The 13,328-nt window shown below is 44.8% G+C and overlaps 1 protein-coding gene across 4 annotated transcripts in view; it reads left to right on the forward strand.

Annotated features, from left to right (window-relative positions):
- Positions 1–13,328, forward strand: part of LOC132836097 (macro domain-containing protein CT2219-like) — a 944,897-nt gene that overhangs the window by 909,356 nt on the left and 22,213 nt on the right. For all 4 annotated transcript variants that reach the window (XR_009647331.1, XM_060855360.1, XM_060855361.1 and 1 more), the window contains one exon: positions 1,935–2,008. Coding sequence is in view for 3 of the 4 variants with exons in the window: in XM_060855360.1 (XP_060711343.1) it covers positions 1,935–2,008 (74 nt within the window). In the remaining variant the exon portion in view is untranslated. The remainder of the gene's footprint in view (positions 1–1,934; positions 2,009–13,328) is intronic.

Consider the following 13,328-nt stretch of genomic DNA (forward strand, 5'->3'; position numbering starts at 1 on the left):
CGAAACGTCGAATTTCCTGTTCCTCGGATGCTGCCTGACCTGCTGTGCTTTAACCAGCAACACATTTTCAGCTCTAGCACACTTCCAGGCAGTGCATTCCAAACCTGGGTGAAAAAGCTTTCTCTTATGTCATATTTACAAAACTCTCGACGACCATGCTCTCTCGTTCTCTTTTACGAACAGGAGAAAATTGTCCCCATCTGCTGCTCAACAATAACCCTTTCAACCAAAGACAAAAAACTGGAAATCTGAAAGAAAAGCAGAAATTGCTGGAGAAACTCAGCAGGTCTGGCAGCATCAATGGACAAAAATCCGAGAAGACTTTTTGGGTCCAGTGTCCCTTTATCAGAACCATTCTGAAGGAGGGTCACTGGTCCCGAAATGTTATCTCTGCTTTCTCTCCACAGATGCTGCCAGACCTGCTGTGTTTCTCCAGCACTAATCCTTTCAGACTTTTTAGGTCTGTATGCAATATGCACACACTGTGCAGGTTACTGACTGTATGGTAAAAAAAAACAATAAAAAGGTGGGTCTGTGGTTGTCTGTTAGCTTACAGCCACTTGTTTTAGGTAAGGTTTTGTGCTTTCAAATTCGGTATTGTCCAGTAGAACATAGTCCATGAGATCAGCCCTTACACTGACATTGAAAAGGAATGACGGTCTTTCGTTCTGTCTCCATGCTAATAGTTCTTGTTGCCTCATTCTATGTCACTGGTAGATATCTATTTTGAGGGATGCTTCTGCACTGTCTACCAGCACTCTGAAAAATCTGAAAATCATCAGCAGCCCTCTTCTCATCGATTTGCATTCAGATAGCATCTTTCTCAACCTCAGGAGGCCCAAAGCCAGGAATGCTTTCCAACATATAGAAAGTGTGGCCTTCAACTAGTACACAGAAAGTTCTCAAGCGTGTTCAAATTTTGTTGAATGTTTATGACCCAGGAGAAGGCGCGGGATGTGGGTGGATAGATAGGAACAGGTGAATAATTTAATCAAGGTTGGTTGTGTCTTAACTCTGTCATCAGAGAGAGAGCAGAATTATTACAAGGCCTGCTACAGCAGAGATTTTGTGAAACTTGAAAGGGTTCAGAAAAGATTTACAAGGATGTTGCCAGGGTTGGAGGGTTTGAGCTACAGGGAGAGGCTGAACAGGCTGGGGCTGTTTTCCCTGGAGCGTCGGAGGTTTATAAAATCATGAGGGGCATGGATTGAGTGAATAGGCAAAATCTTTTCCCCAGGGTTGGGGAGTGCAAAGCTAGAGTTCAAAGAGCCAAGAACAATACAGCACAGGGACAGGCCCTTCGGCCCTCCAAGCCTGCGCTGACACATTTTGCCCTTCCATACTAAAACAGTCTTCATCTCAAGGATTGGAACTCTCTATTCCCTTCCTATTCATGTATTCATCCTTGTGCTTCCTGAACGCAAAGGTTTAAGGGTGAGAGGGGAAAGATTTTAAAGGGACCTAAGGGGCAACTGTTTCATGCAGAGGGTGGTGTGTGTATGGAATGAGCTGCCAGAGGAAGTGGTGGAGGCTGGTAGAATGACAGCATCTGGATGGTTATATGAATAGGAAGTGTTTAGAGGAATATGGACCAAATGCTGGCAAATGGGACTAGATTAATCTAGGATATCTGATCAGCATGGACAAGTTGGACCAAAGGGTCTGTTTCCGTGCTGTACATCTCTATGACTCTTTGATTTGTGCTGAGTGACTGCAGTGATAATGTAAGGTGCAGAGGGTCTGGGGGATGTGTGGACACGTAGTTAGAGAGGGGATTGATGATCAAAGGTTAGACACAAGGTCTTGTTTCAAGTGTCTTGAGGTACCTGGGTTGGGCCTAGTACTAATCTGAAGGCTATAAATAGTTAGCATTATGCTGGCACCTATTAATGTCTGCCGTCCATTTCAGTAGCTGTCCTTTATTCCATACACAGGCTATCCCAATGCACAAGCTGCAGAAACTGTCTTGAAGACTGTCAGAGAATTTCTAGAAGAACACAAGAACTCGGTAAGTTCCTTGACGACTGCACAGCTAACACTCAATCAAAGGCAGTTTGGAGCTTTCCCAAGGACCACTCCAGCTAGCATTGACAGCTAATAAATGTCAGGTTTTGGACTTAGAGGCACCAAGTGGGCTATCTGCAGGGGGAAGGAATCACTTACATTCTGCTTCCCGTAACCGGGGCAACGCTGACAATCCAGCAGCTGTCTGTGCTCTGCTTCCTCCTGCCCATCCTGCCTCATAATGTGAAGAGGATAAAGAGCATTGCAAGTGAGAAATGTGTTTGCTGGGCTCACATTGGTGATGCTCCAGGATGCTTAGCTTTATCAAGCAGCGAGTGGTTATATTCTGGAATGCACTACCTTAGAGTATCGTACATTCAGTTGGTGTAATCAAGGGGATGTTAGTCTGTTCATCTGCGGGATTATGGGGAGCAGGTTGGAAAATGGCATCAAGTGAAATCAGAGAGCCAGTACGAACACTCAGGGCCAAATGGCCTTCTTTTGGGCTGAAACAATTCAGTCATTTGCTCCAGCTTAAATCTCAGCACTGTTGATGAAGTAGTTCCTGCACTCGGCTTTAGAAGAGGCGTATCTGGCCTGGGTTTCTGCCTCTCCTCATTAACTTGCAGGTATTGTATGAGGATGGATTCAGGCCTGGTTGTACTGCTTTCCCAGGTGGAACAGCCTCAGGCATAAGGAGTAGAAACCGGCAGGAAAAATGTCAAAAGACAGCTTATGGATACGTGTTGTAGTTTGAATAAGGAGGAGGTGGGCGTAGGCTGTCTCCCTGTAACCCACTGTTAGGTTTGGATTGACACAAAGCTGGGGACCTGACTCTGTAGTTTAAGTCACAATGCTCACTGACCAGGTCACACATGGACTTGTCACGGTGACCGAAAGGATCCTTCCTCTCCCTTTCCTTGAGAGACGGTCGTCAGCTGCTGGCAACCTAAACATGGGACCGCAGCCAAAACCAATCAAAGGCTTTTAATAACAAGAAGCTTTCGCCTGAGTAGAACTGTCCAGCATTGATTCTAAATAATAGAGGATAAAAAGAGAGCTAATCTCATCTCATCCACTTTATAATATCTAAATCCCACTTGATTAAATTACAGGCATATTACTCACTCCCTGCTCACTGTTATTCTCCATATATAATTCATGGATGTATGTTCTGTGTTTATTGCTGTGGATTCTAGCCATCAGAGACTGAAATTACCTTCTAGTTCTGTACTACAAATGGAGATTATACTCTTAGTTTTGCTGTGAATCCAGTCCTTTCCTTTACCCTTTGGTTCGTGAAGATTTTTATTTCACCCTTCTCATGATAGCAAGGTTGTGGGAGAGAGGGATCCATGGTACAAGACCATTTTAAGCAGGTGGTTATGTTCATAGAATCCCGACAGCGTAGAAGCAGGCTGCTTGGATATCGAATCCATACTGAGTGTCTGAAGAGCATCCCACTCAAACGCAACCCTGACCCATTCCTGTACTTAATTCACCCAACCTGCACATCCCTGGACACTATGGGTAATTTAGCATGGTCAGTTCACCTTAACCTGCACATCTTTATATTGTGGGAGGAAACTGGAGCACCCTGAGGAAACCCATGCAGTCATGGGGAGAATGAGCAAATCCCATATCGACAGTTTTCCGAGGCTGGAATTGAATCCGGGTCCCTGGCGCTGTGAGGTAGTGGTGCTAACCACTTAACCACCATACCACACTTCCCATCAGCTCTGATGAAGAGTCATCTAGACTCTGAAATGATAGCTTGCGCTCTCTCCAAAGATGCTGTCTGACCCGCTGTGATCTCCAGCATTTTTTGTTTTAAGTACAGATTCCAGCATCTGCACTAATTTGCACCTACGACTGTTTCAGATATGTTCTAACAAGGAAATGGGGAGATCTATCCTCAGTGCATCCTGTAGGTCAGATGTGGGGCATCTCACTAGGTTTGAATCTGTACTGTCACAACGTTACTGTCTCCTGCTTTCCCCACTGCCAAGTGTAAGTCTGCTCGGCCAAGACCATTGCTGGTCCCTACAGGTGGACACATCCACTGTGGGTGTGAAATGGACAACCAGCAAGTGTGGCCCCTGCTGACCAGCCACATTTGCAATCATGGCAGAGGATGCTGGATCAGTTGTGAAAATGTATCTCTCTTAGATTTGGAATGTTGCTAAGCAAATCTATTAAGGGATGTGAGCTCAAAGAAGGTACATGGAGTTAGACCACAAATCAGGCATGATCTGATTGACTAGCAGAACAGGCTTGAGGGGCTGATTGGCCTACTCCTGTTCTGATGTTGGCTCACTGGTAGGACTCAATTGCAAGGACACAATCTGGCCTAGCAGTCTGGAAAACCGGGAAGCTATATGGTGCAGTTTGCCCATTGGGTCACCCTCAGCTGAAACTGTTTATACCGCTAACTTAGACTTTGTAGCAATTGGCTGGTAGGATACAGCACTTCAACTTCACATTCATGGATCTTCTAAGCATGTTGGGTGTGTCTGCCTCAGCCATCCTTTTAGGCAGCAAGTTCCAGGCCCCACTGGCCCCTATCTGGAAAATGATTCCTCTCAGTTTTATACACCTAAATTAAATCTTCCCTCTGTTCCAAAGAAAACAGCCCCAGCCTAGCCAAACTTGCCTCATTACCTCAAAGAAACTTTGACTCATGGCAATATCTTTGTATATTTACTCTTTACACTTTGCTATAACTACTTCCTTTCGGAGATGTAATAGTAGTCCCGTATCTATGCCCTAACTGTTGTCTTGTACTGAGAGAGTGTCACTTCCAGAGGTGCCACCTCTCAGTCAGGGTCATTAAGCCTAGGCCTTGTCTTGCCCTCTCAGACACAGATAAAAGATTCCACAGCACTTCGTGGGCAAGTGTGGGGGAAGGCAGTGTTCCAGGGGCAATATTTATCCCTCAGCCAACAGCATTTCCCAGTCATTACGTTATTGCTGCTCATGGACCTTATATGTTAACATTAGCTGTACTTCCACACCAGGGTTGGAGGTTTTGAGCTACAGGGAGAGGCTGAATAGGCTGGAGCTGTTTTCACTGGAGCATCAGAGGCTGAGGGGTGACCTTATAGAGGTTTATAAAATCATCAGGGGCATGCATAGGGTAAATAGACAAGGTCTTTTCCCCAGAGTAAGGGAGTCCACAACTGGAGGGCATAAGTTTAAGGTGAGAGGGGAAAGATTTAAAAGGGACCTAAGGGGCAATGTTTTCACACAGAGGGTGGTGTGTGTATGAAATGAGTTGCCAGAGAAAGTGGTAGAGGCTGGTACAATAACAACATTTAAAAGGCATCAGAATGGGTATATGAATAGGAAGGGTTTAGAGGGATATGGGCCAAATGTTGGCAAATGGGACTAGATTAATTTAGGATATCTGGTCGGCAAAAGCTGTTTCCTTACTGTATAGCTCTATGACTCTCATGACCTCCACCACCTCAAAGCAGGACCAGGGAACACGACCACCTCCAAGTTGTCTCTCAAATCACACACCATCCTGACTTGGGAAAATAACGCTGTTCCAAACTTGCAGCAGTTCTATAAGGCACGAGAATCGCAAGAGGCATTTAGGGATGGGTAACAAATGGTGATGCAGTCAGAAAGGTCACAGCCCCTCAATGAAGAAATTCTCCAAGTGGCCATCACAAAATTACTGGAAAAAAAATTAATTTTGGAGCAACGCTCCTTCATCGGCTGATTGACAACAAGGAAGGAGCAGTGCTCCGAAAGCTAGTGCTTCCAAATAAACCTGTTGGACTGGTGTTGTGTGATTTGTAACTTTGTCCACTCCAGTCCAACACGGTCTCCTCCGTATCAAAATCACTGGATACAGAGAAGATGTGTACGGAAAGCCTCAGGACGGTTTAGACGGCCTACAGCTCCAGTGCAAGAACATTCCACACACATCGTAGGAGAGCACTGCATATTTCACAGCTCAGGGACCAGCCAGTTCTCCTGCTGCACATCTCTGTAGTCAACTCAAAGAGAGAAGAATGCTTATACTCAGTCACGTGTCTGAGAAAGAAATTGCCTGTATGTGTGTGTGTGCGCGTCAGGAAAGGACATTTACATGCACGGCAAAGGTGCCCCTCAGACTGATGTCGTTTGCATGTTAAATGGTCATTTTGGCAAGGTGCAGGCGGGCAGCAATGCCTGTGGAAATAACCCTGGGCATCAATCAAAATCTTCAGGAGTAAAGGGAAAATCACTGGAGAAAAAAAATGCAATCTCGTCCTTTTGGATTCAAACGGAGCTCTAAATGAGACTGCTGATATGATTGATGGGGCAGCAGCGTGGATATAACAACAGAGATACAGCTCTATATAGCCACGCATTCTGTCAGCTTTTGAATAGAGTGTTTCTCATTATCAAACTGTGAAAATAGCTTTTTTTTGGGGGAAGGTTTTATTTAGATACACCCAGGAAATCTGATTTGATGATGAGCATTTGCACTAAAGGAAGTGCAGAAGTTTTGCAGAATTTTTGCAACACCCAAAATCCTTGTCTTCTCCACCTAACCTTTCCCAGTTTGTGTCTTTAGATGGGCATGCAACATAATGACTGTGGTACTAGGCCAGTGATCCTGGATATTCCCCACCCCCAACTCCCCCTCCCCTTTCTCCCCTCCTCCCCCCCCACAACTTGTCAAATAAAAGCTGAAAGAATTGCAGATGCTGTAAATCAGAAACAAAAACAGAAGTTGCTGGAAAAGCTCAGCAGGTCTGGCAGCATCTGTGAAGAGAAATCAGAGTTAATGTTTCATGTCTGGTGACCCTTCCTCTGAGCGTGGCTCACTTGACCTGACAAAGGAGGAGCGCTCCGAAAGCTTATGATTTCAAATAAACTTGTTGGACTATAACCTAGTGTCGTGTGACTTCTGACTGTGTCTTTCTCAGTGATAGAAGTCACAGGTTTAGAAGGTGCTTTTAAAGAAACTTCAGTGAGTTACTACAGTGCATCTTGTAGATGGTACATACTGCTGTTACTGTGTATCAGTTATTGAGGGATTGAATATATAAGGTGGTGGATGGGGCTACTTCATCCTGGATGGTGTTAAGCTTATTAAATGTTGTTGGAGCTGCACTCATTCAGGCAAAAGGGTGGTATTCTATCACGTGCAACGTAGATGGTCGAAAGCTTTAAGGACTCAGAAGATATGAACATGCAAATTAAGAGCAGAAGTCGGCATTTCTTCCCCTTGACCCCATTCTATCATTCAATAAGATTGTAGTGGAACAGTTTGTGTTCTGAATTCTACATTCCCATCCACTGTCGATAACCTTTAATCCCATTGCTCAGCTAGAATCTGTCTATCTCCACCTTAAAACATTCAAAGATCCGGCGGCACGGTGGCACAGTGGTTAGCACTGCTGCCTCACAGCGCCTGAGACCCAGGTTCAATTCCCGACTCAGGCGACTGACTGTGTGGAGTTTGCACGTTCTCCCCGTGTCTGCGTGGGTTTCCTCCGGGTGCTCCGGTTTCCTCCCACAGTCCAAAGATGTGCGGGTCAGGTGAATTGGCCATGCTAAATTGCCCATAGTGTTAGGTAAGGGGTAAATGTAGGGGTATGGGTGGGTTGCGCTTCGGCGGGTCGGTGTGGACTTGTTGGGCCGAAGGGCCTGTTTCCACACTGTAAGTAATCTAATAATCTAATCCCACCACCACTGCCTTCTGGGGCAGACAATCGCACAATTCTCTTAAAGGAAAGCATCTGTCCTTATCGCTGGTCTAAAAGGGTGACTTCTAGTTTTTACACAATGTCCCTAGTTACTCACCTGCTAGAGAAACCATCCTTTCCATGTCCACTGTGTCAAGCCTGTTCAGGATCATATCCATTTCAGTCAACTCACCCTTCTTTTCAAATCTCCATATAAACAAGCCCAGTATTTCAAACCTTTCCTTCCGGGAATCAGCCTGTTGAACTTCCTCTGAACCACCTCCAACTCATTTATATCCTTCCTCAAACAAGGAGACTGATAGTGCAAACAGTGCAGTCAGTTCTTCTATACCTCGATGGTTGTGTTTTTGTGCAGGCACACGTTATAGAAAAATCACGCATTAGAAACGGCACTTAAAGTGTTGGCGATGTAATCATGTTACAGCCAACACACCTCTTAAAAGTTTGTGTTTTAGTGACAGTGTCCCCAATTTGTCAATCGCGTTACAGTGAAGTGGCGTTGACAAAACACATGCGACAGCAGAGAGAGATGTATTGCAGATGTGGCCTCACCAATGCCCAGTATAAGTGAAGCATAGTGTCTGTACTTTTATGTTAAACTTCTCATGTAATAAAGAATAATATTCTGTTGGTTTTCCTAATTACCTATTATATTTGCATGTGTCCATTTAGTGACTCATGCACTAGAACTCTTCATCACTTTACACATTGAAATTCCGCAACCATTCTCCATTTATATGATACTCTGTTTGTAGAGTCATAGAGTTATCCAGCACAGAAACAGACCCTTTGATCTAACCAGTCCCTGCTGACCATAATCCTAAACTGAACTAGTCCCACTGCCTGCGCTTGGCCCATAACCCTCTGAACATTTCCTATTCATGGAGTTATCTAAATGCCTTTTAAATACTGCAGCACAGACAAACTTCGAAAAACAGAGGAGAACCACCTATACGACATATTCAAGAAGAACGGATACTCAAAAAACGCAGTGCGCAGATTCCTCAAGAACAAACCACGACAAGCAGACAAAACACAGCCAGAAACCCTAACCACCTTACTATATATCAAAGAAGTTTCAGAAATGACAGCTAGACTACTGAGACCCCTCGGAATCCTAGTAGCACACAAACCCACCAAAACTCTCAAACAAAAACTAACAAACTTAAAAGACCCAGTACAACCCATGGACAAAACCAACGTCATCTACAAAATTCCATGCGAGGACTGCCACAAAGACTAGGTAGGACAAATAGGAAGAAAGTTAGCCACCAGGATACATGAACGCCAGCTAGCCACAAAAAGACACGACCCTCTCTCCCTCATAGCCCTACACATGGATGAAAAAGCCACCATTTCGACTGGGACAACACATCTATCCTGGGAGAGGCCAAGCAAAGACATGCCAGAGAATTCCTAGAGGCCTGGCACTCCAACCACAACGCCATAAACAAACACATAGATCTAGATACCATCCATCAACCCCTCAGAAAACGAACAGGAAATGACATCACCACAAACTCCAGGAACCCCATCCAGGAGAAAGATATAAATAGAAAGCAGGAGATAACAGCTTCGCTTCACTTGGAGGTCCCCACTGATGATGTTACCTGGCCAGGTAATGAAACATCTGGATATCAAACCTACAGCTCAGCGAGCAAACCTACACCCGAAACCTCAACGTGAGCTACAAACCTTCACAAACCTTCCCTTTAAATATTGCAACTGCCCCGATATCCAGCACTTCCTCTGGAAGTTCATTCCACACATGGACCACTGTCTGTATTAAAAAAAATTCCCCCATGTCTTTTTGAAATCCTTCTCCTCTCACCTTAAAGATATGCCCCCTAATCTTGAAAAGCCCCCACCTTAGGGAAAAGACATCTGCTGTTTACCTTATCTATACCCCTCATGATTTTATAAACCTCTGTAAAGGTCACCCCTCAATCTCCTATGCTGCAGTGAAAGAAGTCCCAGCCATTATCCCTATCTGAAACACTCCATTCCCAATGACATCCTGGTAAATCTTGATGGACTGGGGTGGACAAAGTTAAAATCACACAACACCAGGTGACAGTCCAACAGGTTTATTTGGAAGCACTAGCTTTTGGAGCACCGCTCCTTCATCAGGTGGTAGTAGAGTATAAGATCATAAGACACAGTTTATATCAAAAGATTACAGTGTCCTGCAACTGAAATGATATATTGAACAAACCTGGATTGTTAAGTCATCCCAGTTTTAGAGTGGGTTGCAGGTTTTGGTTCATTAATACGTAAATCCCAGAACTTCTTTTAAGTTATCTTCTCTAAACAACTTAAGGTTTTATAACAAAAGGTGACATTTCAGCTCAGACAATGCATTAAAGGCATGAGGTCAGAGTCTGTCTGTATCCCAAGCTTGAGTCAGACTGGTTCTATTTCCAAAGTGGAATTCACAAAATATGACATGGATTGACTGCCTGCAGATTGTGCATTTTTTGAGCAAAAACGAATGTAATTCATCCTTTGGTGAGTGGGAACAGTTTCTCCCTATCCACTCTGTCCAGACATCTTATGGGTTAGAAGGCTTTGTGTTAAGAGTGTAAAAGAAAGGATGTGAATCTAAGACAGGGAGATGGAGTGATCAGGGAGATCAGGCGTGATCAAACTGAATGGTAGAACTGGTCTAAGAGGTAAATTACTTCCTCCTGACTTTTTTTTAGATTAGATTACTTACAGTATGGAAACAGGCCCTTCGGCCCAACAAGTCCACACCGACCCGCAATCCACCCAGACCTATTCCCCTACATTTACCCCTTCATCTAATACTAGGGGCAATTTAGCATAGCCAATTCACCGAACCTGCACATTTTTGGATTGTGGGAGGAAACTGGAGCACCTGGAGGAAACCCACGCAGACACAGGGAGAATGTGCAAACTCCACACAGACAGTCACCTGAGGCTGGAGTTGAACTTGGGACCCTGGTGCTGTGAGACAGCAGTGCTAGCCACTGTGCCACCCTGCATCAATGATTCCTCAATTTTTCAGCGAGGTGTCTTCATTCTAAGATTAGATTAGATTAGACTAGACTTACAGTGTGGAAACAGGCCCTTCGGCCCAACAAGTCCACACCGACCCGCCGAAGCGAAACCCACCCATACCCCTACATTTACCCCTTACCTAACACTATGGGCAATTTAGCATGGCCAATTCACCTGACCCGCACATCTTTGGACTGTGGGAGGAAACCGGAGCACCCGGAGGAAACCCACACAGACACGGGGAGAACGTGCAAACTCCACACAGTCAGTCGCCTGAGTCGGGAATTGAACCCGGGTCTTCAGGCGCTGTGAGGCAGCAGTGCTAACCACTGTGCCACCGTGCCGCCCACTAAATGTAGCATCCCCAGGTTTGATCTCTGCTGGATTCAGATGTATGTATTTTCTTTGCAAAATTGGTCACTGTTGTCCCTGGACTGAGGCCTGACTGAAGTACTCTTCACTGGGTTTTGTTGATGGTCAATTGCTGACTAGTGGCATGGTTCCCCAACCTGTTCAACACCACTGCCATCTACTGGCAGCTCAGCACTCTGTAAAACGGCATGTGTTCAGGAGGAGAACTGAATCTCTGTGGCAAAGGTTTAACACTGGGAAAAGAAGCTGTGCCTGTTACTTATTTCTTAGTTTTTCAGAATGAAAACTCCTCAAAACCCTGTCTAACATGAGAAGGAGTGTGAACTTATATGGCACATCAGAATTTCCGTTGAAAGGTTTACAACTGCTTTTGGAGTGCAATTCTGTTGCAACATGTGAAAATGCAGCAGTCATTTAAGTGCCAAGAACGGTCCAGCAAACAATAAATGAATAATTTCAGGTGACGTTGTTTGGGGGAAGAATATAAGTTTCGACACGTCGCGAAAGGAATTGGAGACCGGAAACGGGGAACATCAGCTTCAGCAGAACCACACCTCCACACACTTCCTGGCAACTTCCCTCATGACTGTCCGGATGCTGGGGATGTGTGCTTTTTGGGACTTGAGGCCAACTTCCCTTCTGTCAGGGAAGTCCTGGAAGCTTGGAGCCATGTGATCAAGGAGGAATCACAGGACTGGATTCTGGGCCCAGTGACAGTGATAGAGAGAGTGTGAGCCAACCAGGGTTGCACTGTCCTTGAGAATATTGAGCTTCCTGCATGATGTTGAAGCGAGTTGGTAAATGGTGAATGTTGGGTGCAGGTCGAGGGAGGAGGAAGTCTTCGTTGACCCAGCCTGGGTATCAGTCACTGTGGATTCGCTCAGTTTTCAGGAAATGGCACACCTGCATTCATAATGATACTGAAATCTCTGTAATAAACCTCTAAAGCCAGTGGGAAACTGGTCCAATTGCTGTGAATGCTGGGATATTTTCACCGCCATGTACTTTTCCAACTTGCCTTTAAACACATCGGTGCTCTTCACCTGATGGAGCACATTCTACACTCACCCCACTCTCTGGGTGAGGAAGTTCCTCCTCACTGTTTCAGTGGAAGCATCTTCTCTACATCTACACTTTATCCCCATTACAATTTGGAAGACCTCTATTGGGGCACCCCTCAGTGTTCTATGTTCTACAGAAAAGAGTGAATCTGTACAGCTTTTCCTGACAAGTTATAACCTTTCAATTTTGATATCATTCCAGTAAATCTTCCAAAGTCTCCAGTGCCTCTTTTTTTTATAATGTCAACTATTGACAGTGCCCCAAGTGGTGAATGGTAGTTTAATATAATTTGACTTTATTCAGTTCTACCTTTCGCTAAATGAATGCCCTGTGCTTTTTAAAAATAATTTTGATAGTTTAATAACCCAATGTCTGAGGGATGTCTCTAGTTGCTTTTAATGGTTTTTCATTCCTCATATGCTGGAGGCTAAAAAACTCAAAGGGTTTGTCCAAGTTAATTGCTTTGGTCATGCATATAGTGAGATGGACAGGAATAACAACTGGGCCAAACATCATCTTTGTCCTCACAGGGCAGACATTTGAAGAGATTTGAAGCTAAATGGAGGTTCCTATCATCTTAATGACAGCTCATCTGCACCAGCAGGGAGATAAATTCAATTCTGTTTTAAAACTGAATAATTACAGTTAAATGCAGTGACCTCAGAATGTGTCCTTTATTGAGTGCCTGTTGACAAAGGCTTTGCTCGCAGCCGCTGCATCCCCTTGTTGAATTTGAAACTATACTAAAGCCAGTTTAATTATAATGACGCTTTTCATTTCAGTCTCTGAGTGAGTGGATATCATTTTATTTCTTTTTCATCTGGAAGCTAGACACGAAATGCCCCTGTCAGTGTCAGCGGGTGGCCTGTTTTGAATTGCAGGGCAGTAAATTTGTTTTTTAATTGAAATTTCACGCAGCTCTCTCTGAAATGAAATCGGCAGTGGGTCAGCGTCGGGTGTCGAGCTGTGATAAGGGCCAAGGGCTCAGTCTCTGGCAGGATTGTGCTGGAGCTTTGTGCTGTTGTCCTAGGTTTAGGTGCCAACCCCCTCACACTGCTTTCTGCTGCCGGATTAGTGGAAGGGGCCCATTTCTTCCAGCTGAAAATGTGTTGCTGGTTAAAGCACAGCAGGTTAGGCAGCATCCAAGGAACAGGAAATTCA

Source organism: Hemiscyllium ocellatum, chromosome 46 (genome assembly GCF_020745735.1).
Source record: "Hemiscyllium ocellatum isolate sHemOce1 chromosome 46, sHemOce1.pat.X.cur, whole genome shotgun sequence".
Taxonomy (NCBI): Eukaryota; Metazoa; Chordata; class Chondrichthyes; order Orectolobiformes; family Hemiscylliidae; genus Hemiscyllium; species Hemiscyllium ocellatum.